The 26,191-nt window shown below is 41.7% G+C and overlaps 1 protein-coding gene across 5 annotated transcripts in view; it reads left to right on the top strand.

The window, feature by feature from the left end:
- The window catches only part of TMEM255B (transmembrane protein 255B), an 83,582-nt gene that overhangs the window by 40,048 nt on the left and 17,343 nt on the right, over nucleotides 1-26,191 (top strand). For all 5 annotated transcript variants that reach the window (XR_011137559.1, XM_068926113.1, XM_068926121.1 and 2 more), the window contains one exon: nucleotides 22,333-22,413. Coding sequence is in view for 4 of the 5 variants with exons in the window: in XM_068926113.1 (XP_068782214.1) it covers nucleotides 22,333-22,413 (81 nt within the window). In the remaining variant the exon portion in view is untranslated. The remainder of the gene's footprint in view (nucleotides 1-22,332; nucleotides 22,414-26,191) is intronic.

Genomic DNA, 26,191 nt, shown 5'->3' with positions numbered 1-26,191 from the left:
GTGCATGTCACAAGGAAGGAGGCATCTACTGGTATAAACAGCTGAGTTGTGCAATGTGAACATGAATGAGCACTCTGCATTAAAATCATGTTCTGTGCTAAACAGACCCTGCCAGAACCTGAAGTGGCTTGCTTTTACTCTGATTGGCACTGCTGTTGCACAGTGTGAAAACTGGTATAACTGTATTTCTGATTATGGTGGGAGTGTAAGCCTAGGAAGCCTTTCCATGAGAGCTACTTAAAAGAGGGGAGGAGCAGATTCCTGCTTAGCTCACCTGCTCCTAAAAATTCACAGTGATTATATCCCAGAAAACTGTTGCCATTTATTCAAGCATTGGGCCTGACTCCTAATTTCACAGGAATCAGACTTATTTTTCACCTGCTTTGATCTGATCATTAGGAAGTGTTCAAATTGCACATGTATAGGAAGAGAAATGTGAATGACTTGGGTTCTTTTTAAAAAGAATCTTTTCATTTCATGCTTACCGAGTACCCAGATCACTCTCTCACTTGCTGTTGGCTTGTAGTATTATTAGTTTTAGCACAATAGGAGTAGCTCCAATTCAGTACCACTTTGCCATTCTTTGCGACTTGCTTGGTTTTCCCTGTATTTCTACCATGCTTCACTGTGTGATAGCTTCTTAATCTTCCCTGATTCCTTTGCAGAGTCTTCAGAACATCAGTGCCATTCTGAATGTAAATGTAGTGTGATCTGTAGTCATCCTTTGTGTACAGCATACAATCCACATCCAGGGCAGGGGGGAAGTTATGTTAACTGTTCTGTAATGAGTCTGTTCACCCTTAGCCTGAGAGCTGGAGTGGTGCAGGGTACTATCTGCTTTCCCAGCTGTGCCATGATCTCCCTGCAGTGCTCTGCGAGATCTCTGGTGCAACAGCTGCATTGGCTTTATGACTGTGACACAGTTATGCAGCTACAACCCCACACTGCTGAGGTTAGACATAGTTTTGACTTCTGTAATGCAAGCTACTGTTTCAGAGGACACTGTATGCTGAATCTCAAACATAGAGACACACATCAGCCCTTGCATATTTCTAGGTGTTTTCTCCATCAGTTTTCACTCTTTTGGCTTTAAGGTCCTTTCACATGCCTTATTTAGCTATTCTAGAAACTACATTGCTTCCTACCTAAATCAAACTGCAGTATCATATCCTAACATTATCATACCTTTACCACTGAAGAAACTGGATCTCTAGGATCTTATTCACCTCCTCTTATCAGTGCATAAATAGCTGTATGGCTTTTCTTGCTGCCATGGCATGCCTTAATGTGTGCTTATGGACGTTATCTCATTCTATTCCTCTGTCTGACAAGGAACTTAATAAAATCAGGTGAAGTAAAGATGTATATCACCTAATTTCTCTGACTGACATACCTGGGGAAATCTGTAGGGATGGGTGTAAGAACACTCCCAATTTGTCTTATGATAGAGCTGGGACCGTATCAAAAGAAGGTGGGTCACGCAGACTGTGGTGTCATTGCTGCTGCATTAGTAGTTCATTACCTTTCCTCTGCTCTACATAGCTAATTGCCTTCAGGAGGAGCAGTAACAATGCAGTAAGTCCATTCCCCCACAGACCTTTACTGACTGTTTTCAGACCTATGTTGTGCTGCCAGTACTCTGGCCACTGCCTTTGGGGGATACCTGCTGGAGACTGGGATTAAACTGTCCTCCGCTCAAAGAAAGGCCCAACTCCTGGCATGTAGGTGCTTAGGTCTACATTAAAGTCTTAATGCTTTAATAAGGAAAAGTTGGGTTGTGTTCTCTTTCATCTCTGCAGTATCAGGGTGCTGATACCAAGACCCCAGGCCCCTTCCTTCCTGAGGGGGAACTGCTAGCTCAAGCCAACAAATACAACATCCTCCTTCACATCAGTTCAGAATAAGAAATGTCTCCTGTTTTTCATTTTATTTTTAACTTCATTTGAGTTGGGAGGGATGCTGAGAAGACAAATCACAACATTATAGATTTTTTTCTCCGTGTGTGCCTGCTTTTGAATGGAGACTATTACTGTTGAACATTTTCTCCTGCTCTTATAAAACTGCAGATAGAATAATAAAATACTTTCTCTGCTCCATTTTCTTTTCAAGAAGGCATAAAATTGACAAAAATTATTCCTGGAAGGGGATGTATTTCAAAAAAGAGATATTTAAATTATTTAAGACTCATTTAAAAACACTTTGCTTAATAGAAAGCTCTGGAGCACAGCACTTATAAAATTAAAAATACTGAAGGAAAAGCAGTTTGATTTAAAGTAGCACTAGCTTATCTGAAAAATAATGCAGATGTAATTTACTATGTTAAGTTAATTTCACCACTGGTCCCTTCAGTAGCGCTCTTCACCTTCAAGAAAAAAAAACAAGAGCCAGAATCAAATGAAATAAAACCTAGAATTAATGTGCAGTGATGCAGTGATTTTTAGCTTTCTGGTTATCCCCCAGGCAGAATCTAAAAGAGCCAGCAACAAGAAATCCACTCATGAGGTGAGGAAATTGCCTACAAGAGCTTTCTGAGGAGGTCAAGAACAAGACAGGCAACTAAAGCCTGGGCAAACATTTTAAGCTGTGGAGACAAATGCCTTGTATTGTTTTCTTACATACTTGACTGGGAATCAGAGAACAGCAATACTGACATGTGGCCAGTCACATTTTCCTGAAGTGTGGGCTAAAAAGAGACACTGACAGCCTGAAAGTTCTGGAAGAAACCCAGGGTTCAGGTGAAGTCTCCTCTGCTTGAGTATGAGAACTGCTCTTTGGTCTTGTTGAATAGAATGGAATTCACAGACAACATCAGGGCAGATTTATGAGAAGAGACAACAAAAAGGTGAATCAGAGCTGAAGAGCTTGGGATATCGAGAATGAGAACACCAGAAGATGTGTAAGTGAAGCTGCAGCTTGTGACTGTTGCCCTTATCCTTTCTCCGGGCACCTCTTTGGTTCTGTCTTCTCTATAACGATGCTTTAGGTAGTTCAAGGCAGCAAAAAGATCTCACCCTAGGCCTTCCCTTCTGCACATTGAACAAGCCCTGTTCCTTCAGTCTGTCCTGGTACATCATGTGCTCTAGACCCCTGGTCACCTTAGTGGCCCTCCACTGGTTTGTTCATGTCTTTCTTGTATTGGAGAGGGACTAAAATTGGACGCTGTACTCAGATGTGGCCTTCTGAGTGTTTGTTAGAGGGGAAAAATCACTTCCTCCAGCCTAGAGGGTATGTTTTTGCTAATGCAGCCCAGCTGGACTGCCAGCTAGGCAACCGGTCGTCACTGCTGCAAGGGCCCCTTGCTAATTTATGTTCGGCTTGTCCACAAGCACCTCAGTTCTTTTTTGCAGAGCTGCTACCTAGCCAGCTTGAACTATTGCATGGTGTTATTCCATCCCAGATGCAGGATTTTGCATTGACACTATGCAAAAAGTAAAGGAATACAGTCAAGGGATTTAGATTCAGGTTCAGCCGGTTTTAAAGAGGCATTAGATTTGTCTTCTAAAATTCTATCACCAACAGAAAAGAGTAAAGAGGTTTGGATGCGATATTAATTGCCATTTCATTAACATTTTTGGCTTTCTTTTCAGCATGACCTGAGCTGAATTTTCTGTTTATAGAGCTTAAGTCTTTGATAATGACCCCGGTGTACCTTATTCTTAACGACTGCTACATCCTCTTAGCTGAAGTTCTATTTTAGTGCAGTTTATGGTCAGGCATGAACTGGCTTTAAAAGGAAGTGACTTTTAAGAGAGTCTGATTTTATGTGGTGCAATGGAGGGACAGCATAAATCTGTATATCGGAACTGCTGTGCATATACACTCTACTGTCTTCTTGTTATTGGAGCTCTCTTCCTCTGCCCCAGAGTGCTGTAAGGTCTAGCAAAAAGTTTGGGCAAGGGCTGTGTGGCTAAAGCATCTTAAAAGTGCTTCCAGGATGTTCCTCTGAAATAGCCATTATTTCAGGGAACGTTTTGCTCTTTTGCTTTGGGACTTTAGAACTCTATTATTATATGGGTAAACCATATTCCATTCAAGCATTTTCTTAAGTCTCCACAAGTAAGGAACTAGGAAGGAAGTGGTGAACTGTGAAATAACGTTAGTTATTCTGAAGGAGGTTAGACCACAAACTGTAGAGCCTCTGTGATAACAATGTGTGATGCAGTGACTCTGAAATCCTATATTGTACCTACACATGATAAGTGATCTTGTCTAGCGGACGCATTTTAATGTGACTGAAAGTATATAGAGGGGAGGCTCCTTGGTACCTCAGGCATGACATGACTCATTTCAAGCTAAACTTCCCATCCTGGCCAGAACGAGAGACAACACCTTAGATTTTGATTTACAATAGCAGACTCTAACAAGCTGTTCTCGGCACTTCAAATGCACTAGAATTGGAACAGAAATAGAGGCAGGTTCCAATCCTGGGCCCTCGTTTTGCAATCTTTCTGACTGTACATTTACTGTAAGGTATCATTCTCTTCCACTGAAATTATGAAAACTCATGTAGATGTTAGAGGGACACATGTATGAGGAAGGAGAGGATGATGTGGAAAGGCAGAGGTGCTTGTCTGTCGTGAGATCTGGAACACACATCGAACCAGGCAGTTCTAAATTGTCCGTTAGATTTCCCCCCGCTTTCTGCAAAACCACTTCTATGTCACATTCATTTCATTTCATTTTCAGCCGTCTGGTTTCTTCTGCTTGATTGTGGTGGCCGTGAGCTGCTGAAGCATTATCAGCTAGGTAATTACCTATAACTTTGGGAGTTTAGAAACTAAAGTTGAGGTATTTGTCTTCTCTTCATGCATGTTAAGTCAATATACTGGTTAGTAGGAGTGGAGTTATGTAAACCCACTTGCTGGGAAGAACAGAGACTTGATGGAAAAATGAGTCTTCCTCTAGAGTGTGCTGATGTGAATTCACCTCTGGCTAGTAGAGCTCAAAAGCTACCGTACTATGTAATGGCAATATGGTAGCCCCATCCAGTGAACAAATAGCTACATTATAAAACTACGGTTCCAGCCAGTCTCAGCAAAAATGGACATTTGAGTGGGTGTGGTTTTTAGTTCCTAAAGCTTTTTCTTAAAGGATTTAGACCAGGACTATCTTGCCTTCTGACTCCCAGTTCTGGGTGAAATACTGCAAGTACAACCCTTCCTTCCATGGGAAGTTGCCTACGCTTTTGGAGTCAGGCAGTCTTAAGCCCTCTGGTTTGAATTTATTGGCAGTCACAGCGTGACAGTCCTGATGTGTCTGCACACTCATGCGATTCAGCCCATGAGCTGCCTGGAACTGGGGAGCTCCAGCGGGGACTATGGTGGGCCCTGAACATTTACACATTGCTGCCAGCCATCATGTTCTCTCTGGCCTCTGTGCTACAGCTACAGACCTGCTCAGGGAGGTGAGTGTTTCTTTTTTTCTAACAGAAAACACGCGAAAAATGCTATTAGCTGTGTGATATTTTATGCCTTTAGACTGAGAAGCTGCAAAATTACTATGACCAATGACTGCGCACGCAGGAGCAACGAGTGGCAGTGAAACCAGATGGCTTATCCTCTCTCCCTTCGGTTGCTGAGAAGGTAGACTATATATTCTCAAACCTCTGCTCTTTTAGTGGCTGAGAGTGTTGTGAGCACAAGCACAACCCTCCTCTAAAGTCACAAAGGGAATGCCCTGTTGGGACTCCGCAATGGAGAACAGGCTCAACAGAACTGCTGTGCCTGAGTTACCATCTAGGTAGAGCATTTAGGAAAGCGTTAGGAACCAGATTCTCCGGGCATTGATAGGAAAGCCAGATCAGTATGTTGCAAAGCTGATAAAATAATATATTGCTGATGAAGTCTATCCCTGCTGAGTTACAGTGAGCACTAGTGGAGCTGGGGGGAACACAGGGCTCGCGAGTACAAAGGAAGGATCAAGCGTTAGATTGGAAACTCCCAAGGTGGAAGTCCAGATGAACGGACTTGACTGAACCCCTTATTGCTCTAGCTTCCTTCACAAGTAGAGAGGCTCTTGAGGAGAACAGAGAAGCTGCATTAGCAGTCTCAGTTTTATCAGCCTCAGCAAACATCAGAGTTTTTAGTGCTTTATGGGTTACAGAGTGCTGTGGCTCAGGTCAGCTGTCTGAAGTCAAAAAATCTCTGTGAGACAACTGAAATAAGGGTGGCTGTCAAAAAGTGGCACCATCCTTCCCCTGACTTCATGCTTCTGCCTCCTCTCTTGTAGCAGTACTAAGGCTCATGAGCCTGCCTAGGGACAGACTGAAGGGAAAAACTTCAGTTTTCAGAGAATCACAGATGTGATTATGAGTTTTCACAGAATCGCAGAGTCACAGAATGGTTTAGGTTGGAAGGGACCTCTGGAGATCATCTAGTCCAACCTTCCTGCTCAAGCAGGGTCCTCTAGAGCATATTTTCCAGGATGACATCCAGACGGATTTTGAATATCTCCAGCGAAGGAGACTCCACTACCTCTCTGGGCAATCTGTTTTCCTCCTGCTGAATTGGTTCCTCATCCAGTTTATCAGGCAGACACACAGCTGTCAGTGCCAGCACAAGGCGAGGGGTAGGAAGGCGTAGCTGGGAACTGGAAGGAGGGCAGAACCAGTTCTTTTGGCTGCAGCATTCACTTGGCTCAGCTTAAAGCCCGTATGAAACTGAGTTAGAAGCGGTGAATGCAGTGATGACTGAAGCAAAGAAACATTGAGACCTCTGTTTGGGACATTAGTTAATCAAAGAAGTACAACGTCAAATGCGTTAAAAATCTGATGATGACCCAAGGAAGCTATTATAAGCACAGACCTCCAGGCAGGGATGCCCATGCACTGCCGAGCTGCATGCTCTTTGCTGCTTCGGAGGAGGCAGACGCTGGATATATGTGCTCAAGAATAGATGTGTTTTGTGGCACCATCTGGTGGTTGTATAAGCAATGGGCTGAGAATGTCAAACCTTTTCCCCTCTTTGAAGATTATAGAAACGCAGCCAGAAATGGCAGCAGGGGTCCCCTGCAGCTTTGCTGACCACGACTGCATTTATGCACTACAGTGGGAGCTCATAAAGCCATGGCTTGTGGCAAGCCCTACTTTCACGCCCCAAAGCCCTGTACGCTTTGAGCCAGGCTCTGCAGATCTTTTCAGAAGTCATTTGAAAATGTTCTAAATGAGTCTGTTGGCCTTTCGTTTAACAGAAAAACAAATAGCTGTATTTCATTTCTAACAAAGCTGTTACCTTGACAACTGGTAGCAGAAAACTCAACTCAGAGGAATAAGTAATTTCTCATCTCAATTAAGTTAGCTAGCTTCTCTGGAGAAAAACCGTAAATGCATTTTACTTTCTCCATGCTGCTACATGAGACAAAATTACAGCTAATTACTTTTAATTTCATTTCCATCCTGCGTGACTCATTAATGTAATAGCATGGCATAGCATATACCGTAAAGAGTTTGGGTTTTTTTAGTAAGAGTGAGCACTAATCATTTCTAACTGAAAGCTAGCACTAGTTCAGTAGTGGTATTTATATTGAAGGTGTTTGGTTTCCAGACATGCATTGTTTTGCCTTTGATGTAGAACTCTCAGACACTTTTGTTCGTGATCATTGAAGGTGCACCGAGGTGAAGAATGTTTTATTGATGAGCTTCTTAAGTACAAAGTGCTTTGGTTAGCATACAGTGCATTTTTAAGGCAATGGTCTACCATCCCAGAGTATTAAGTACTAGTATTAGATCTTGATCTGACAGTAAGATGGGAAGGACAAAGCACCTTCGTACAGTACCAATCAATTACAAGGGAGAATTTATTCTTTTTTGTGGACTTTTAAATTTAAGAGTTGGAGCGAGCAGGACACTTGCAGCCAGCTTAAGCCATTCTGCCAAGATTTCTCTTTTCAACTACAAGATGACATTCACAGAACAGTTATGTTCATGCATCCAGATGCAACTGGATATACTTTAAATCAAAGGATAACTGCTCTTCCTTATCCTCACAGTCCAGATGGAGGAAGAACTCCTCATGCTGGTTAGGTCTCCATCCTAATTTGGAGAGCCCTGGAACAATTTACAGACATCTACAGATGGAAACTGTAGTGCTGTCTGCTCTGGCAACACACTCCGCAAGCAAAATCATCTCCTTCCAGGTGAAGGTCTCCTCCACAGTAACTGCAGTTATATCACTGCTGTTGTCGGTTAGCACATCTTCCCCAGAAGACTCTTCCATGGCCAAAGGAGAGCTTTCAGGACCCCTTTTTGTCATGCTAGTACTTTCAGCTGACATGCAAGAAGTTATGAGCTGGATGCAGATATTATGGGGCAAAGCTATTTAGCCTGTGTTATTCAGAAGATCATTCTAGAGCAGCTTCTTAAAAGAAGTGTCCTGTGGACTATTTCTATGGTCAAAATATTCTAGTCTATAGTCTATGGACTATTTCATGGTAAAAACTCGTGTTGCCTCTTGTCAGAAGGTTTCCCTGGGCTATGCCAAGACTTATTTGCCACTAGAAAATATTTAGGGGTTTACAGTTTAAAAATGATTGAAAACCATTGATAAAGATTTCTGAGCCGTGTTTTCTAGACTTCCAGTCTGCAAAGGAAATGTAATCTTTAACATGAACATAATTAAAACAGTATATCTACTAAAAACTGTGCTCCTTAGGTATCAGATAACACCTAAGAAAACCCAGTCATGAGTTTTCTGGATGAATCAAGGGCTTGTCAGCAAAACTATAAGCTTGCTAGTGTTTTTTAGGCTAGAACATAGAGAACAAGCACTGTATGAGGGGCAGGGGAAAGGCCTCAGAGTGTTTTTCTGAAGAGTCTGTGGTCTGATATTCCTCTGCTTTTGACCGGGTAGGTACTGCACATACAGCCTGAATGTATTGATGTTAAAGAGCAGCTGGTAGGGTAGTTTAATTTGCTTGCCAGACATTTCCCAGCAAGAAAAATAAGTACAACTCTTTTTTGGGGAACCTCTTAAGATCTCCCCCTCCCATTTGCAGAGTGTCTCATATTGGCAGGGACAAAGCCCTCTGGTTGTACAGCTCCTTTTTTATTTCTTCCCTGAAATTCCTTTCAGGTTTAGCTGAGTTGCAAATTCTTAAAAAGCCCTTTTTCTTCCCTGCTGTGACTTGTTTTACTGAGGGAAAAGGATTGGCACTATGTCAACCAAATAAAAACATCTAAAAGCGCATGCATTGTGTTTGGATGCCAAAAAGCAATTCTCTTGTAAATGGGAAGGAAAAAAGAGATACCTGCTTTCTTTCCCAGCTACATCTCTCTGGACCATCTACCACATGGTCTCCTCATTCCATGCTGCAACCCTCGAGACGAGGCAAGTGAGAAGTCTGTCTCAGGCCCTTCCAGCTCTTCATGTAGGTCGCTGTAAATGACAGAAGCCTTCACTATTGGGGAAAGCAAGGACTCCTCCAGCTTTCCCTAGCTCCATGGCACAAACATTACTCCATTGGCTTTCCCTTGCTGAGATGTAACACCCCATATTGAGATTCCCCTTTAATGTCATTGGTTTGGTAGGTCTAGCTGCAGGAGGGAAGCTTTGAGGTAAAACTTCCTTGAAGATGCAGTAAAGAACATGCTACTATTGCGTACATTTGTATGCAATAAAGACAGAGGACTACTGCTCTTTTGTTTCATTTTAAAATAAATTAGGGATTTGCACTCTAAGAAAATATTACAGGAATGACACGCACACGTGAGTATGTGCAAGTTAATGGTTAAATATCACTGCCTTTTAATTACATGACCCTGTTTCACGGAGAACACAAGGTCAGTGCACAACAGAGCAGAACTTCTAGTGCATGGGGGTAATAGGAAATCTAGCATTTCCTATTTCTTTGGCTTTGAAGCTTAAATCGTTTTCTTTCAGCTTTGCTTTCAGTGTAATTAGCTAGATGCAAATTCCACTGACTATATTGTAAATCAGCTGTAGAGATACGGAGGGAAATTCTGCACATTCTACTCACATGAATCCACAGCGGTGAAAGTAAGCAGGATTTGTTTCATGCTTAAAACGACACAGGTATTCTAGTTTCCATCGGCTGTCATCTTCTGCATCTAAACGATGCACTACGTGGCTCCTCTACATCCAAAAATCAGTTTGGGTGTGGGCAATTTATTTAGCTTTGTTGAATTAAGAGCTTGGATCAAAATGAATTACTTCCATCTTTATCCTTACTTTGCAAAGCACTAGTCATCGTGGAATCTACGCAAAACTTACAAAACAAGCTAATAACAATTTAATCATGAAAAAGCTGATGACTGGGGCAAAGGGCTTGCAGTCTGCTCTGAAAAGCATAATCTACTTCCCTTTTATGGGCTGCCAGCAGAAGAGAATTTCCTTCATTGTTTCCTATTCTCGGAAGCATTTCCAGGGACTATCAACAGATGTTCCTACTCTGTCAGAAAAATTCAGAGCTTCAAAAAAGATGTATAGAGGGGAAAGTAGTAGCTAGTTGCAGAATTAAGACTTAATGGCAGTAGTACATTGCATTTTTTTCTATCATTTGTTAAATGAAAACCAGTACTTTGAATTGCCCTATGCAGAAACTAGTGGAGTGAACAAAGGAAAAGGTGACATTTATCCATATTGATCTAAACCAGCAAAGCACAAAAAAAAAATCCTTAAATTCTATCGGAGTAAAAATTTAGGACATATTTAAGTGTGTGCTGCAGTTTGCCCTAGCAAAAGGTTTCAAGAGGCCAGAGGTTTTATTTATCTGACCCTTATGAAGAAACCATGATAAGTATGAATAATAATACCACGTAGTAGAACTTGCTGTCTGTGGGTGACTGACTGTACAGCTGCAAATAGCGTCCAACATGTTCTCAGGTATTCAATAAATTTTTGACTGAGGATCATTTACAGCTCTTTAGCGCATATGAAAAGACGCATTGTTTCCAAGTTGATAATTTATGGAAATTCACACTTGTAATTTGTTTAGTTAGTCTTTGATGAGAAATTCCAGGTTTTAAAAAGTGTATTTATATGGAAACATACCTATAAAAGAGTTTCTACAGAGCCTACCCAGAATTTCCCTGCGCGTATGCCTCAGTGCGGTTCTCTCCATGCTCCCACTCACCAACAGATGCAGTATTTTTTGTCTTTGGAGCAGAGAACACCATGTATGTGAACATCTCTGATGTGCTGAAATGCACTTGAGCTTCAAAATGATGAGCCAGAAGAGATGGGGAAAAGCTCATTGTACCTGAACAAGCGGGATAGATAAGAATCATTTCATTAATTGTGTAGACTATCTTCATTTTATAACTTATGTCTCTCCATTTCTCAAAGGGCTTCTGCAGTGAACCCTTTACTCTCTAATGTTCCTATTTTGGCGTCTGGTCCTGCAGTCCCTTCCACTTGGACAAGCCCTTTCACTCTCGCAAACAGTGTACAGTGATGTCTATCAGTAGGAGGACTTCCCTCGACAGGGATGATAGCTTGCTTTGACGGCAAATTCCTGGGCTAAACACCTGCTTTATGTGTTTTCTGCTCAGTACCTAGCATAAAACTTCAGTACACAAAGTTGTTATTATATTACCTGGATTGTAATGGGAGGCATTTAAAGACCCCTGTCAGTGTTTTGCTGTGCCTTGAAAATTAAAAGCAACAGTATTTTCCACTGCAGCATTAATTAAGATTCAAGCGTTTTGTTTGAATATATGTTGCTCAACTAGATGCATTTGATGCAGCCTCTTTTCCTTCTCTTTAATGTAAATTAAATCCAAAAGAACATCATAAATGTAAAAAACCTACATTCTAGCCAGCAAGATGTTTAGTACTTCAGTTGTGTAAAGGCTACTGTCTTACAAAATGACAGTTCCTGCAGCAGTACACTTAGAGAGTCATATACTCTTACATATTCTAATAGTATTAAGGCAAAAGGGGGGGAGGAGGGATGTACTTCATATATCTGAGTTACATGAACAGAAACAGAATAAACAGTTCTTGCGTTCTTGTGAAAAAGATAATTACTCACATGACACAACATCATTCTAATCAAGACAGAGCAATCAGTTCATATAACAAACCCTATAATCAAAGTAATGTAATCAATGTAAGCGATCAACTATAATAAGCAATTAGATATATAATTGCATCAAGCAAGAACTAAAATTACAGCTTGGTATAATACCAGCTAACCCTGTCATTAGAAACCAAAAAGCCAATGGGAAACCTAAGATTTTAACTACACAAAGTAGCTATTATAGGTACCGCTGGGAGGTCTACCGCCTGACCATGAGAAACATTAGGCAGCAAAACTTGGCTAAAGAAAAACAATCCTCTTCCCAGTGCCAGGCTTGGATTTACAGGAGATCTGGCATATTAAGAGAAAAGTAGTCTTCCTCCCTAGAGGTTTGTGTGGCCCCCAGCTCTCCAGCTCAGCCGGATGGACTACGTCTAATGCCATACTGGTTTGCAGCAGAACATGCAGACCCTGAGCTGATGGGGAAGAGTTGCCCCACAGCTCTGCACACACCTCTCTTCTTCCTGCCCCAACCTACGCCTGCATCAGCTAAAGGTGCCTGAGCTGCTGGCACCTGCATGGGGATGTGCAGGGGAGTCAGTTCTTGCTTTTTCCACTCGTCCTGCTGCACTGTGTATGCTGGTGCAGGCTGATGGGACTCTCCTGCTGCCTTCATGGCAGAAAGAACGTAGCCAAAAGCAATGTAAAAAAATATTATTTGAATAAGATTTAATCTCTTTTCCAAGAGAACTATATCCATCCAAGTACAGTCCTCTCTGTGCACATCAACTATCAATGGGTCCTCTCTAGCCTCTGGAGGCTTTTCATTTGGCAGTAGCGGTAGTACCAGCCCAGAAATCTTTCCCAAATAAAGGAGGATGAGGCTGAGGCTACCACTACAAAACACGGAAGAAAAATCTGTTGGGAAATAGGAAGTGGGACAGATCCGTCACGTATGTGGCCTTTCAGCTGTGACAGTATACAGGTGCTTTTTGAGTGCTTGGTGCTTAGAAAGACCTGAAACAATTGTCAACTGCTTTTAAGCATTAAGAGAAGAAAATACGATATGACTTGGTCTTTCGAATTAAATAGAAATTCTAAAAAGAGCTCATCGAAAGCACAGCAAAAAACAAATCTAGTTTGTGAGAGAAAATAAGTGTTTAAGCCATACTAGCTGCTTTTCCTATTTTCAGCACTGGATTTAGATTATTTCATAATAGCAGACAAGACAAGGCCCCTAAACTGGAGACCGGCATTCCTGTGAGATTGGTTCTAGCTTATGTTCATGCAGGGTGTGTAGGGAAGCACAAGAAAAGATAAGCAGCGACTGCAGTCCACAGTGACTCCCACACCATTGCTTTCATGACATGACATCATCCAGAGAATTTTAAACAAATATTGGCCCGACTACATCCTAAGTATTTAAACAAAGCTGGAAATGAATTATTTGCACCGGCGTATCACTAATTTTTCCTAAGTTGCAGTCGGGGGTACAACATGGACAGCTTGGCTGTTGAAGGGTTTGATCCACCGTAAGTTTGGGAACCCTGACTTGTAAGGCAGGGACAATACATGTAGCCATTGAATCAACCCACAATAGCCAAGTGTGCAGCTTAGGTCAAAAGAACATGTGAAAATATATTTGTAAGGCTCAGAGACTCTTGATACATTGTTAATTATAGGTCTCTTTCTCCCTGGTGAAAGCTGAATTTTGAAAAATTAGCAAAAATGTTGAAAACCACCAGTTCCTGATGGTCCAGTCCATTGCAGTCCCTTGGCAGTAGCATAGCCTCAGGGCTAACCTGGTGTACAGAAGTAGGACTGTAGGAGTCCAGTAACGACTTGCTCCCTGTTTTTTGTGCTAACCCTTCCAGACCCCAACCACTGTGCCCTTTAGTCTCCCGGACAGCCCCTGACTTTCTATGTTGTGGGTCAAGATCATGCTCCTAAGAGAACAAACTACAGAGCAAAAATCAGGGAACAAGCACAGAATGGGTAATGGTGTCACTGGGGAGGAAAATTGCTGAAATGCAAAAGTGACTAGCCTTGGAGGCCCACTTGATGAGTAAAAACAAGACTGACATTTGGGTTCTAAAGCTGCTGATGAGCTGAGCGTGAGGGGCAATGAGAGAACAGCTATTAATAACTTTAGAAAAGGTGGTCAAAATGCAAAGCAAGTAAGAGTTATCAGTACAGTTCGTTTTTTTCCCCAAAACGGATTGTTTCTTCCCAGCTTCCCAGCTTCTTCTTCAAGTAACATACACTCTTTTTTTTTTTTTTAGAATTGCTATCTTTCAGACTTCTCTCTGCAGAATTCACGGCTTTATTTTCTAGCATCTGAACTACTGTTCAGAGTCTTATTTTTTTAAAACCTCAGGTTTTGCAGCAACTGTAGCATTCCAGATTATTGTCAGCCACATGCTCACCAATTTATTAAGCATTTTGGATGTTGTAGTGAATGAGAGAGAAACGGAGGTGCAGTGACTGGTTCAAGTCCTTGCCCTTTTAACATCCGTGGCACTAACTGAAGGAGCGTATCCGTTCAACACCGTGAGGCAAAGCCCCAGAGCTGCTGCCTGGCACTGCTTTAAGAGGAGTCCCTGATGTTGATGGGCGAGAAGAGAAGCCCATGGAGCTGGCTGCTGGCCAGCATGGGGAGGCACCTTCCCCTGGTGGCAGGCGTGTTCTGTCTGGCCCAGAAGTTCCTAGAGTTGGGCAGTGAGCGCTCTCTTCCTAACTGCTCTGTGAAATGCAGAGGTTTCTAAAATAATGCCATTACTTACACACATAACATTCAGTGAGGCATGTGAGGCATAGTATTTTAACAATTATCTGTGCATGTGTAAACTATGCATACAAAAATTTAACTTTGCATGAATTATTGGGAAGACATTCTTTTGGTCTACCAGGAGGTCAAAGGTTCTTTATCAAGCATAAGAGAAGATACAGGCCTGTGACAATCTAGCCGGTTTAAAATGGTTATTGTGATTAACTTATTTTGTTTTCCATCAGCTGAGGTGGAGTCAATATTTGGAAATCTGGAACAGGAGAGTTCAGGAGGTTACTGTTTCTACCCTTTTCTTAAAATAGTGAATTTATGCAAAATAATTTTTTTCTGAAAGCCTCTTCTGCTCCTGAAATTGCAAACTGAAAAATGAATTGCATGTTCAGCTATGAAGGAGTAAAAGCTGAAAACAATTGTCAAAAAAAAAACAACCAAACTTGTTTCTGATTCCAGAAGGGATAATCTTATGCTTTATGTGGCAGTTGCAAGGCACAGGGAGTATAAGATGTTGTTTCTTACAGCTGGTAATTCCTTGCTGCAGTACTGAGAATACCGTCCTGTATCTTTTACTCAAATATTTATTAACGTGCTTCTTGTCACAGCCAGCATGGAAGTTGTTCATAACATTTAAAAAATGCACAAAAATACTGTTGTTTATGAGTGAAAGCACAAAAGTGCTTGTACTGATCACTCCTTAAGAATCCCTGGCATCTCTTAGCAGTGGCATTCTTCAGGAGACACTCATCTATCTCATTGGGAGTGTTGTTGAAAAAGATTGTGAAATGGTTCTTGCACAGGGCGATGTGGGAATGACAAAAAATCTAGAGCACTTCTCATTATTTGAATGAGGTGGGATACAATCAGCTTGAGCTCAGGTCCCCAGAGAGTGACCCAGTCTGTCTGCTTTCCCAAGCTCCTCAGATGCTGGCACCTTCTTTCATGAGATTCTTCTCTCTTCAGTCTGAAATCTGTCAGGCCTGTCTGTTCCCATGTGCCTGTTGTGCGGACACGGGCACTGTCTCATGCCTCCAGCTACAGGGACAGTCAGTGTTAAGCAGACAGATACCTGTGCTTCATCTAGCTCTCAAGAAAAGCCTAAAAGCAAGGTGCAGTAACATCTATTTGTTCATAACATCTGTTTGTTCATTTGCTCATTTGTTCAGCATCTATCTGTTCATCATTTGCTTGTGTCTGCTTTCAAGACGTTACCAGATAGCCTGATTGCGAAGGGAGCGATAATCTCCAGGAACACCCAGCTGTTGGCACATGGCTGAGCTGGCACTGAAAAGTTATGTTTCAGTTTGCTTTTAGAATTAAACTTGAAAAATCTCGGCACCTCCCTTTCCTACTCACTGCTAGCTATATTATAGATGAAAAAGACCTGGAAAAATGTAGTAGTAAGAAACAAACAGAAAATGAAATATTTCAAGTTAATGAGCCACCATAACCATGAATCTGATCTTGGACGTCTGGGTTTTATCTATATTAGACTTTTACATGTGCTCAGGACCGTTCTGTCGTCCCCAGGCCAGCTGGCATGGGATGGCCCACGTCCTTACTGTTTAAGTCTCTTAGAGTCACAAACAGCATGACAGTATCCAAATTGCCTATTGGGAATGGTCCTTGGCCCATCCTAATTCCCAAATCATGCCCAGGAATTGTTTTGGAAGAGTGATAGTTCACTCAGGCCAAAGCTATCACAGGCACTGTTCTAACAATTTAATGGGATAGATGATCAAGTTTCAGGCCTGGGAACATTCCCTGGCGCAGATTAACCTACTTCTATTGATGCAGCCATGGAAGCTAAAACTAAATAAATACTATCATTGGAAAAATATAGCCCTCACGCTACAATTATTTTAATAAATTATTAGTAATATTTTGCATCTGTAAAATATGGGATAAATTTCAGTCAATACAGTTAATGCCCTATGGCGGTTTTCAGAAAGTAGACTTAAACAAAAGGGAAATGGAATTTTCCCTATGTTATCCAAAATATATGCATTCTCCAATGGAACAAGAACTGGAATAGAAAGATCTGCTCTCCATATCTCAGTTAAAAGTCACATAACTCCCTCCCCTAAAGATGTTATGCTAAATCCACTGAAGATACTGTTAAAAGAATACTTCCCTTACAAAAATAATGCATTGCAATGCTCCCACCGTCACAGAGAATTTTTTTTTTTTTTTGCTGTATGCTCTTAAAAGAAAGCAGTGAATGAAATCAAAATCCTCCATATTTGGACCAAATTCCTCTCTTTCATGGCATAAAGCCTTCCCTTTTAGCTATCTGTTTATCATTCCCAGGTTCTAATACATGGGAAAATGTATTAGAATGTATTTCATTTACGTGAAATATTGAATAAAACCCATGGAATAAGATCAGGGAGGGCTGTAGCTTGCTCTGCGGGTTTCAAGCCTGATTGACTGATTTGCATGAGGGTAAAGGTATCTGGGTGTGCAGATTTTTTTTGACACCTCTGAAAATTATGACCCAAATTCTAGTGTGACTAACAGCAAGCTTTGTAGGAGCAATGCTAATTGAATCCCAGAAGCTCACAAATGTTCTTCAGTAGCCTGATCTTAGAAGGCACTGAAGTGAAGTCTGTTTTGGCTGAATTCAGCAGCAAGCCTTCCTTTGGCTTCAAGTTTTCGTTGGAGAGCCACAAGTTCAAAAGTACTTCGCAATGCAGCCTGTTACAGGACCAGATATTACCAGGAACTTCCTCAACCTCTGCTGTTGGAGCAGAGCTGTGTAATACCTCCCATTAATATAAAGTATTAATATATTAATATATAATAAATAATGTACGCTCCTTCTCTGCTTTGAGTAACTCCCTTTAACTGGAGATTGGCAGGTGGGAAAGGTCTGCTAGCTGCAGCTGTGCTGATAAACGTGGAGGACAAACACTAGTAGGCTGGCAAAATGATGAAGAATTCTGTATAGAAATGTAGTTGCATGCTTAGGTTTATTTACTGACGTAAAGGAAAAATGGTTGGGTTTTGTTCAGTCCTTGTGAGAGCTGGAAAAGATGAGTTCTTAGCTAATTGTGCTCGGCTTTGTTGTGGTCATTTGGTATCCATGTTACCACAGAGCTTAGGAGTGGCAGTCATCTTTTCTGTTCTGTGTGTGTATATTCAGGTCTTTTTATTATATTCTGATGACATTTTTACTTTATGTATGAGTGTATTTGTGTATAATGTGCAGATACAGTCAAACTACCATCAGCCTAAGTTTAGAAAATGTTGTTTAATATGATCTTATTTATTTATATGCAGTAATAAGTTGGATTATAACAGAATATTGTTGGTAAACATTTTAAAGCCACTGTTACTAGCTGAAAAAAGTGCCTGTATCTCGTATATAAAAGTAGCTCTGCCTCTACCAGTATTGCTATAAGCAGTAGAATCAAGGACTGTTGGGTAGCCTATATTCATACACAGTCTGCAGCAAACAATATAAAAATATGGGTTATTTTATGAGCAGTCTGCCAGGAACACTTTCATAGCTTTGAAATATGTCTCATTTTCCTTTTTATCAGAGAGGCCATTAAAATCCAATGGATGCTAATGCAGTGTTAGATAATTTTTTAATACTTTTAATGTCTCCATGGTGCCTTATTCACGTAAACGTGTTAGTAGTCAGATAAACCATATTGTCTCTGTGGCATGTAAATCAAATTTGAATTGAAGCTTTTACTACTAGTTCAACCTTTCAGCATCCCCAGTGTACATGTACTTAAAACCTGCATGCCTGAAGTGTGGAGTTCCATGGGTGGCTGAGTGAAGTCAGCGCTACCTACTCTTTGTTATCTTTACATTCTGGATCACCATACATTTGTTTGATTTGGGTTCACCAGACTGATTGCACATATAGATAGATTTAGAAGAACAAATTGAATGCAGAAAGCTGGTTTTATTAGCACAGCCGGCTTAATTTTCAAAACTTGTTGCATGAAGAAATGTGCACATTTACCATGATCATGTATGCAAATACATTTACTGCTTTCACTGTGGTTGCTTCAGTGTCACAGCTCTCACCCTTTTCCTGCAAAGCAATATAAAACAGTAATAGCTGGTATGGCTTAATCAGTCACCCCTCTCTTCTGGGAATGGTGCTGCTTCCAGTCACAAACATAGTCTGATCAAAACCGTGTTCATCAGTGTGTGATATTAAACAACACTGGCCCCAGTAATGACCCCTAGGGTACACCAGTGGTACGCATTGGCCTCCAGGTGGACTTCATGTCGCTTACCCCAATCCTATAAGCCCAGCAGTTCAGTCAGTTTTCCCTCCACCTCACTGTCCATTTATCTATCTACCCCATGCTTTATCAGCTTGTCTGTGAGGATATTATGGGAGATAGTGTGAAAAGCCTTACTCAAGTCGTGATATACAACATGCACTGCTCTAGTCGCATCCACCAAGACAGTCATCTCATTGTAGAAGGCTATCAGGTTGGCTAAGCATGATTTCCCCTTCGGAAATCCATTCTGACTACTCCCAATCAGCTTCTTGTCCTTCGTATGTTTGGAAGTGGCTTCCGTGATTATTTCCTCCATCTCCTTCCCAGGGATAGAGGTGAGGCTGACCATTATGTAGTTCCTCAGATCTTCTGTCTTGCAGTTCTTGAAGACCGGGGTGAGATTTGCTTTCTTCAAGTCCTCAGGAACCTCCTCTGATCACCATGATCTTTCAAAGATAAGTGAGTGCGGCTTTGCAATGACATCAGCCAGTTTCCTCGGTATTCATGGGTGCATCCCATCAGGCCCCTTGGACTTGCGTATGACCAGCCTGTTTAAATGTTTTCTAACTTGGTCCTCCTGCACCAAGCGTGTCTTCCTTGCTCTGGACCTTCCCACTGGTCACAGGAATCTGGGACTTCTGAAGACCAGCCCTTCCAGTAAAGACTGAGGCAAAGAAGGCATTGAGTACCTCGGCCTTTTCCATGTCCTTTGTCACCAGTTTCCCTGCCCCACTCAGTAGTGGACCCACATTTTCCCTAGTCTTTCTTTTGTTGCTGATATACCTCTAGAAGCTTTTCTTGTTGCCCTTCTTGTTGCCCAGCCTGTCCTTCTCAAACAGCCTGTATCTGTCCATGGCTGGACAGCCTTCCAATTCTGTGAGCCACAATGTCGCCATGATCCCAATGAGATCACATCCCTGCAACTGCATGCAGACCTCTAACATTTCCTTTTTGTTCTCCATGGTTAGTGTGTTAGTGTACAGGTAATTCAGAGAGGCACCCAGTCATGCTGACTTCCCAGAAAAGGCTGGAGAGCTGTTTCCATGCTGTCCTGCAGGTGCTTCCTTATTTATATGCATACACTTGAAGCAGGCCCCAGTTAGCCTTGTTTTGTTGATCATGAGGTCACACCTGTCCACATCATCCTGCTCACTTCACTTGCCAAATCAGTCCGTTACTTCCTCACTTGATTGTAGATCCTCATCTCCCTCCCCTGTCTTTCCTAGTTTAAAACTGTCCTCACCAGGTTGGTCAGCCTGCTGGCAAAAATGTCTTTGCTCCACTTAAGTGGATCGTATCTCTTCCAAGCAGTCCTCGATCCTCAAAGAGGGTCCTGTGAACATAAAAGCCAAATCCCTGTTGCTGGCACTAGCTGCGCAACCACTTGTGGACTCACAGGATCCATCTACTCCTTCTCAAGCCCTTCCTCCTTACCAGCAGGACTGAGGAGAAAACCACCTGGGTCCCCATGCCCTTGACTGTTGCTCCCTTCCAGGATCAGAGTGAAGCTTGTTACTGTTGTGAATATGGTGGACAGCAGTTTTTTATGGATTTGCTCCTCATGGTAGAAAAAGCCCTTTCTGCTGTGGCCTTGAGTCCCTTCTGCTCTCTCGCTTTCCTTCTTTCCCATTTCACTCCCATGGAACAGAAGAAATCAGGGCTGGAGGAAGCTAGTCTGAAAAAAAGGCAGCGCAGCCTTTGGCGGATCCTACCCTTGTTCTCCTAGCAGAGAAACTGCGACCTGCTCGTCCTCCTACCAGATCTGTCCCTGGAAGTAATGGCTAAGGGCTAATACTTTCCCAGGCCTACAGAAGAACTTTGTCCTAGTTCAAGACATGGTATGCTGTGTGTGTGGCATTTGCTTTCCCTCTAGAGAAAAAGAGTTACTGAGCATTTTCTTTTCTGCTTCTGTGATATAAGTAAATATTTCTGGATGCAGGAAGTTAACTTTTCCCCGACCCTTAGGAGCTGGTGTCCAAACACTTGGGTTTGCCAGGGTAATCAGAAAGTCGAAGCAAGTTGATGTATGAGTTTTGTTCATTGACCTGTCTGCATTCCTGCCTAGCTCTGCGTTTTTAATGATTATCTAGTTTGGCTCAGCAGATTTATACAGTTCACACTTCATTATCCAACAAATACAGAATACTGAGAAATGATCTCAGGCAGTGCAGCTCTTCCTGCAGTTGTGGAGGTTTTCCTAGATGGGCCTTAGAGTTTTGAAAGCCGTGGTGCCACAGTGAAAGTTAATTGACAAAGATTTCTCCTAACAATTCAGGATTCCTTGGCTTGTAAATTAGCATGGAAAGAGAGGCTGCAGATAGTGGGTTTCCACCTTCTCTCCTGGAAGTGGTCTGACATATTGGAGGGCACTTGAGTGCTTTTGCTGGCACAGATCCTGGCTTAGGATTAGATTTAAAAGTGCCAAAATGTTGACAAAAGACTTTTTTGCCAACAAAAGTTTTTCCCACCTTTCGCTTTGTGATATACACTCAGTCACAGAGAACTCTTCAGTCATCAAATCGTCCCCAGGCAAATATGGTCTACTCTTGAAACTGGCTGAGGTATGCACCCTACAGCCTTCAAGTGGCCATTTGCCAAGTTCGGAAACAAACATCTGCCTTCTGGCCAAGGATATTTTATTGTGTTCTTCCTTTATATAATCTTAAGGGAACTGTCACAAGCAAAATATGAATTAAGAGCAGTGAATGCATCTTTTGCAATAAGAATAAACAGAAAAGAAGACAAAAGCAAGCCTACTGTGAACTGCTTCTCCTTAACGCCTTAATTTCTTAACTTGCTTTTGGCTTTCGAAGTATATGTAGTAAGTAGAATGCTTAAAACATTAGTTATTTTACTTTGTCTGTTTTCACTGCGGACATTGCTGAAATCCTTTGAAAAGGAACTCCCATACCCTTCAAGGCGAATAGCAAAGTAATTCTTTGTGTCAGGTAAGAAACTCTACCAGGAAAGACAGTGACTGGACTGTCACTGTCCAGATAGAGCAGCTGTCCAGTGGACAGAGCAGCACTGTTCAACACGGGGGAAGGAAGTTACTAAATGCAAAGGGTAATGTCCTCTCAAAAGAGGTGACTAGGGCAAAGAAAAATTAATATATTAACATTGATTAGTGGCAAAGTGAGGAAGGAAAATGTAACCCTGAGGAGATCCATGCTGGAAAAAGCCGGCATGAGAGTATGTGAACTGCTTATCCAACCACCTGCTTTGGCTCCAGCTCCACAGAGATGTAGGCATGGGGACATGGGACATGATGTCTTCATACTTCTTACAGACTGAGTACTTTTTTGACTCTTTTTCTCTTTACAGGAACCCAGACCTTTGTATAACAGAAGGTGCCAGTTTTATTCAAGCGGAATAGGATTCCTATATGATGCCTACCAGACAGAGGTAAACAAAGTAACTTCATCACATGTTCATTTCTGTTGTGATTTGGGGAGCTGGGGCAGAGGAACAAGGGTTTGAGAGGATCTCTCTGTATGTAGGTCAGTGATAGAAATCCAAATGTTTTTTCTTCCACAAGAGATTCCTCACCTGTCTAAGCCTCCGGTCATTGCGAATCATTACACTCAATGACGTTTTGAGTTAGCTTCACTGTTTATATCCAGGGTATTTACTCTGGGGCTGAAATCATTCCTAGCCTATCTAGATTGTATAATAGCTGTCTGGAATGTATTTGTCACATTGGCATGTGTCTCTAAGAAGGCGTTTGTTGACTCCAAGTGGTATAGAAAATATCTAAATGAATCCATTTGCGTTGCCCAGAAGACTTCAAATCTCCTCTGTATTTACTGAGCACAGGCCAAAAACGTCCGTGGTCTATATTCAGCTTTTTTTTTAATGTCAATGACATTAATATGGTCAGAAAAGTGCCCATACCCAAATGGCTAGCCTCTTGAGAAGTCCAAATTGAGTTTCTTTTCCTATTTTCCATTTTATTATTATGGTAATAATAAATTGGTGGGAGTGAAAAGGAAATCAAGCAGAGCAGGACTGAAAACAGACAAACAGTGGTATAACTTACAAGAAGCCAGATGTCCTTCATCACCATTCCTTCCATGGCTGTGAAAAAGTGTATGGGGAATGTTGCTGTTAACGCTTTTAGACAGCTTAGCAAAGTATTTTATCAGGTTAAACAGCTAATACTGCTTAAATCTTCCTGCTAGGGCACCCTGTTGCCGATTCCAGAAAAAAGCATGACTAAAATATTTCGTTGACCTCCTTGTTTAAAGACCTACCCAAACAAACTTATGACCTGTGACAACACCCTTTCCTATAAGTTTTATTCCATGCTCTTCTGAAGTGTGCATGCACACTCAGACACAAATATGGTCCAAGAAATGCTTCTGATTCCTCTAATAAGCATGTAGCACTGTCTCTTTGCTGGGATCACACTCACTGCACCTCCCTGCAGGTAAGCCCCAGCCTTATGATTCTGGCCACACAGGTTTCTCCAGCTCTGCAAATTCTGGGAATGTTTAAGGTTGGGCCACCCTGAACTTCTCACTCTATTCTGGCAAAAAAGTGTATCTTTTTAAAGTTTTTAGTTTGCAATAACATTCTTGTCTGCATGTCCACTGACATGTTTTTCTGGATCTAGAGTCAGCATGTGCTAATTCAGAATTAATGATCCACTGTATTTGAACTTGGCTTTTTCTATTTTGAAGTCAGCCAAATAGTGACCCTGGGACATGCTCTGCATTCCAGGTGAACACCTAACCAGGAAAGCAGATTGTTTACTGAGTGTGAATTTCCTTTTGATTGCCATCACTAGCCTGTGAGTGGTCTCCAGCTCGTGGAGTTTGCTGGCTTCAGTTCTTCCCTTTGCTCAAAGCAGAAGGAATTTGATTTTCTTGCAGTTACTATGAGTGAGAATATCAAAACAATTGGCGCTGAGGGGATAGAAAGGCAGAAACAGCCAGAACATGAAAAGGCTAAATATCTGGTAATTGAAATGAAAAAATAGAATTTGACATGCAGAATACCCACAAATGGCCTATTTCCACCACCCTTTACTCATGCCAGACAGTTATTTTTTTATTTTGATTTATTCACTCATCTCCTAAAAAGGAATATCTTGATGTCTTACTCTTTGCATGTTTTTGAAATGTAGGGATAAAAATAGACAAATACAGTAACTCCCTTGGCCAGGAATTGAATAGCCTAGAACCAGTTAAAAACATGCTTAAGATCTTGCTTATCTCCCTCTTCTGCCTTTCTTGCCTTCTACAGTAAAAGGGGCAAACAAACTGGCCTTATTGCCAGTCGGAAGGTGGAAAACTACTTTTGTTTCAAATCAAAAGTGTGCCCCAAAGCCAATGTATCATGAAGAACCACCTTTTTAGCAGCCCACTCCATCTTATGAAGCAGTCTGATCCCAGCCATGCATGTGTAACAAGAGAAGAGAGAGGTCTTTGAGATATGTGAATCCCAGGCCACACTGATCACGTACAGGGGGTCAAAACTAAAGTCGTAAGATCTGCTCAGTGCAGAAGTCCTCGGGCCTTGCAGCAAAATGCTCTTGATTGATAGACACATTGGCACATTCTGCTCCAGGATCAGTTTTCAATCGGCTTTGAGAAGTAGCCGTGTGTGTTTCAGTCACTTCTGAGCTGAACCTTGATTAAGGTGATGCTTTCATAGACAGTTACATGCTGCTTCTAAAGTAAATTGCAGCTCAGGCTGAGGAAGACAACAGCTGATTTCAGGTCAGCAAAGTCCTTCTATGTGAAGTCCCAGTGAGTTCAAACACAGCAGAATGAGGTTAACAAAATGATGCCATATCTCAGGATGAGATATTCTTGCAACAAGTGGGACATGTCTGGATTAGACCGAGAATTCCGTTTCTGGATTGCAACCTAGGCTGAGAGTCTCCTTTTACAACTTAACTTCCATTTTGGATTATAATAGCTGATTTGTATTAGAGACTAACCCTCAGCCTTGCTGTGGGCAATAAAGCGGTTCAGAGCCATCATTTTAACTTCCTTTTAACTTCTAACAGCCTTTTAACTTCCCCTGCTCAAGCAAATCCTGCTAAAGCAATGAGTGTGGCAAGAGTGAGACCAGCACTGAGGTGAACTTTGTCTGGTATTGAGTGTGCATGTGTGTAAGGCTCTCCTTTCTATTGGGAGCAAACCCATGAGGATCATCGACAAGTGGCAGTTTTCACACAAAGAGGATGCACAGACCCAGAACTTGTGAACTGAGAAACATGGTTTAACGTCTTCTGTGCAGACTGTCGCACAGACTAAAACATTTGTGACTAAGCAGGAGTGAGAAAGACTATCTGATGGACGGTTTTCAAAAGCAGGCACGTATACCTAAGCATGCTGTTTCTGCTCTTTCACTATGAGGAATTTTCTATTCAACAAAGCATTTTATTTTCATTTTGCAAACAGAATATTTCTCAGTCGTTACAACATATTTTCTCTATCAAAATAAAAAAGTGTAGAAGGAGTGTGTTTTCTATCCTGCTATCCCCTTTTAAAACCTGACAGTTCTGTAGGATTTCAAACTTAATAAACTGAAGAACTCAGACTTTCATGCAAAATATTTCAATTAGCCTGCTGTAATAGATCAAAAAGATATATGCTCACCACACTTGAAGAGTTATTGAAAGGATTTCTTTTCTGGATGGAGAGTGGCTTGCATATGCCTGTATTTATTGTTCTAACATCTGTCCAATCCCTGGAATTGCTGCTTGTACAAATAACCTTTTCAGTTTTATATTTGAGACCCTGCTGTAGATGGTACTTATTTGATTTGTTGAAGTGCTTGGATTTTTTATGAATGGTTTTGTTTGTGGGTTTGGTGATTGTTGTTGTTGTTAAATATTTGCTTCTTCAGGACGGTGTTTCCAAAAGGAAAGAGCTCACTTGTACTCACTCACTTGAAAGGAAGCCATTCGGAGAACTTGGCATTCTTGCCCATTTCCCCACTGTTATGGAGTGATGTGGTTATCCACCTCAGTGGCTTGCTATGGTCTATCTCGTAAGACTCGTGCTCCCCGCATCACAGGACCCCCATTCTGCAACTATGGACTCTGGGTCTTAGCAAAATAGCACTGAGCATGGCAGCAAAGGGCTTGAAAACTCTGATAGCCCTGGCTGCTGCTAAGCTCTTGGGTCTTCAGGGTCCATGGCGCAGATATCCCAAGATTCCGGGGTTG

The sequence above is a fragment of the Struthio camelus genome, chromosome 1 (assembly GCF_040807025.1).
Source record: "Struthio camelus isolate bStrCam1 chromosome 1, bStrCam1.hap1, whole genome shotgun sequence".
NCBI lineage: Eukaryota > Metazoa > Chordata > Aves > Struthioniformes > Struthionidae > Struthio > Struthio camelus.
Note: the sequence above shows the minus strand (reverse complement) of the source record. Positions and strands in the feature narration are given on the sequence as shown.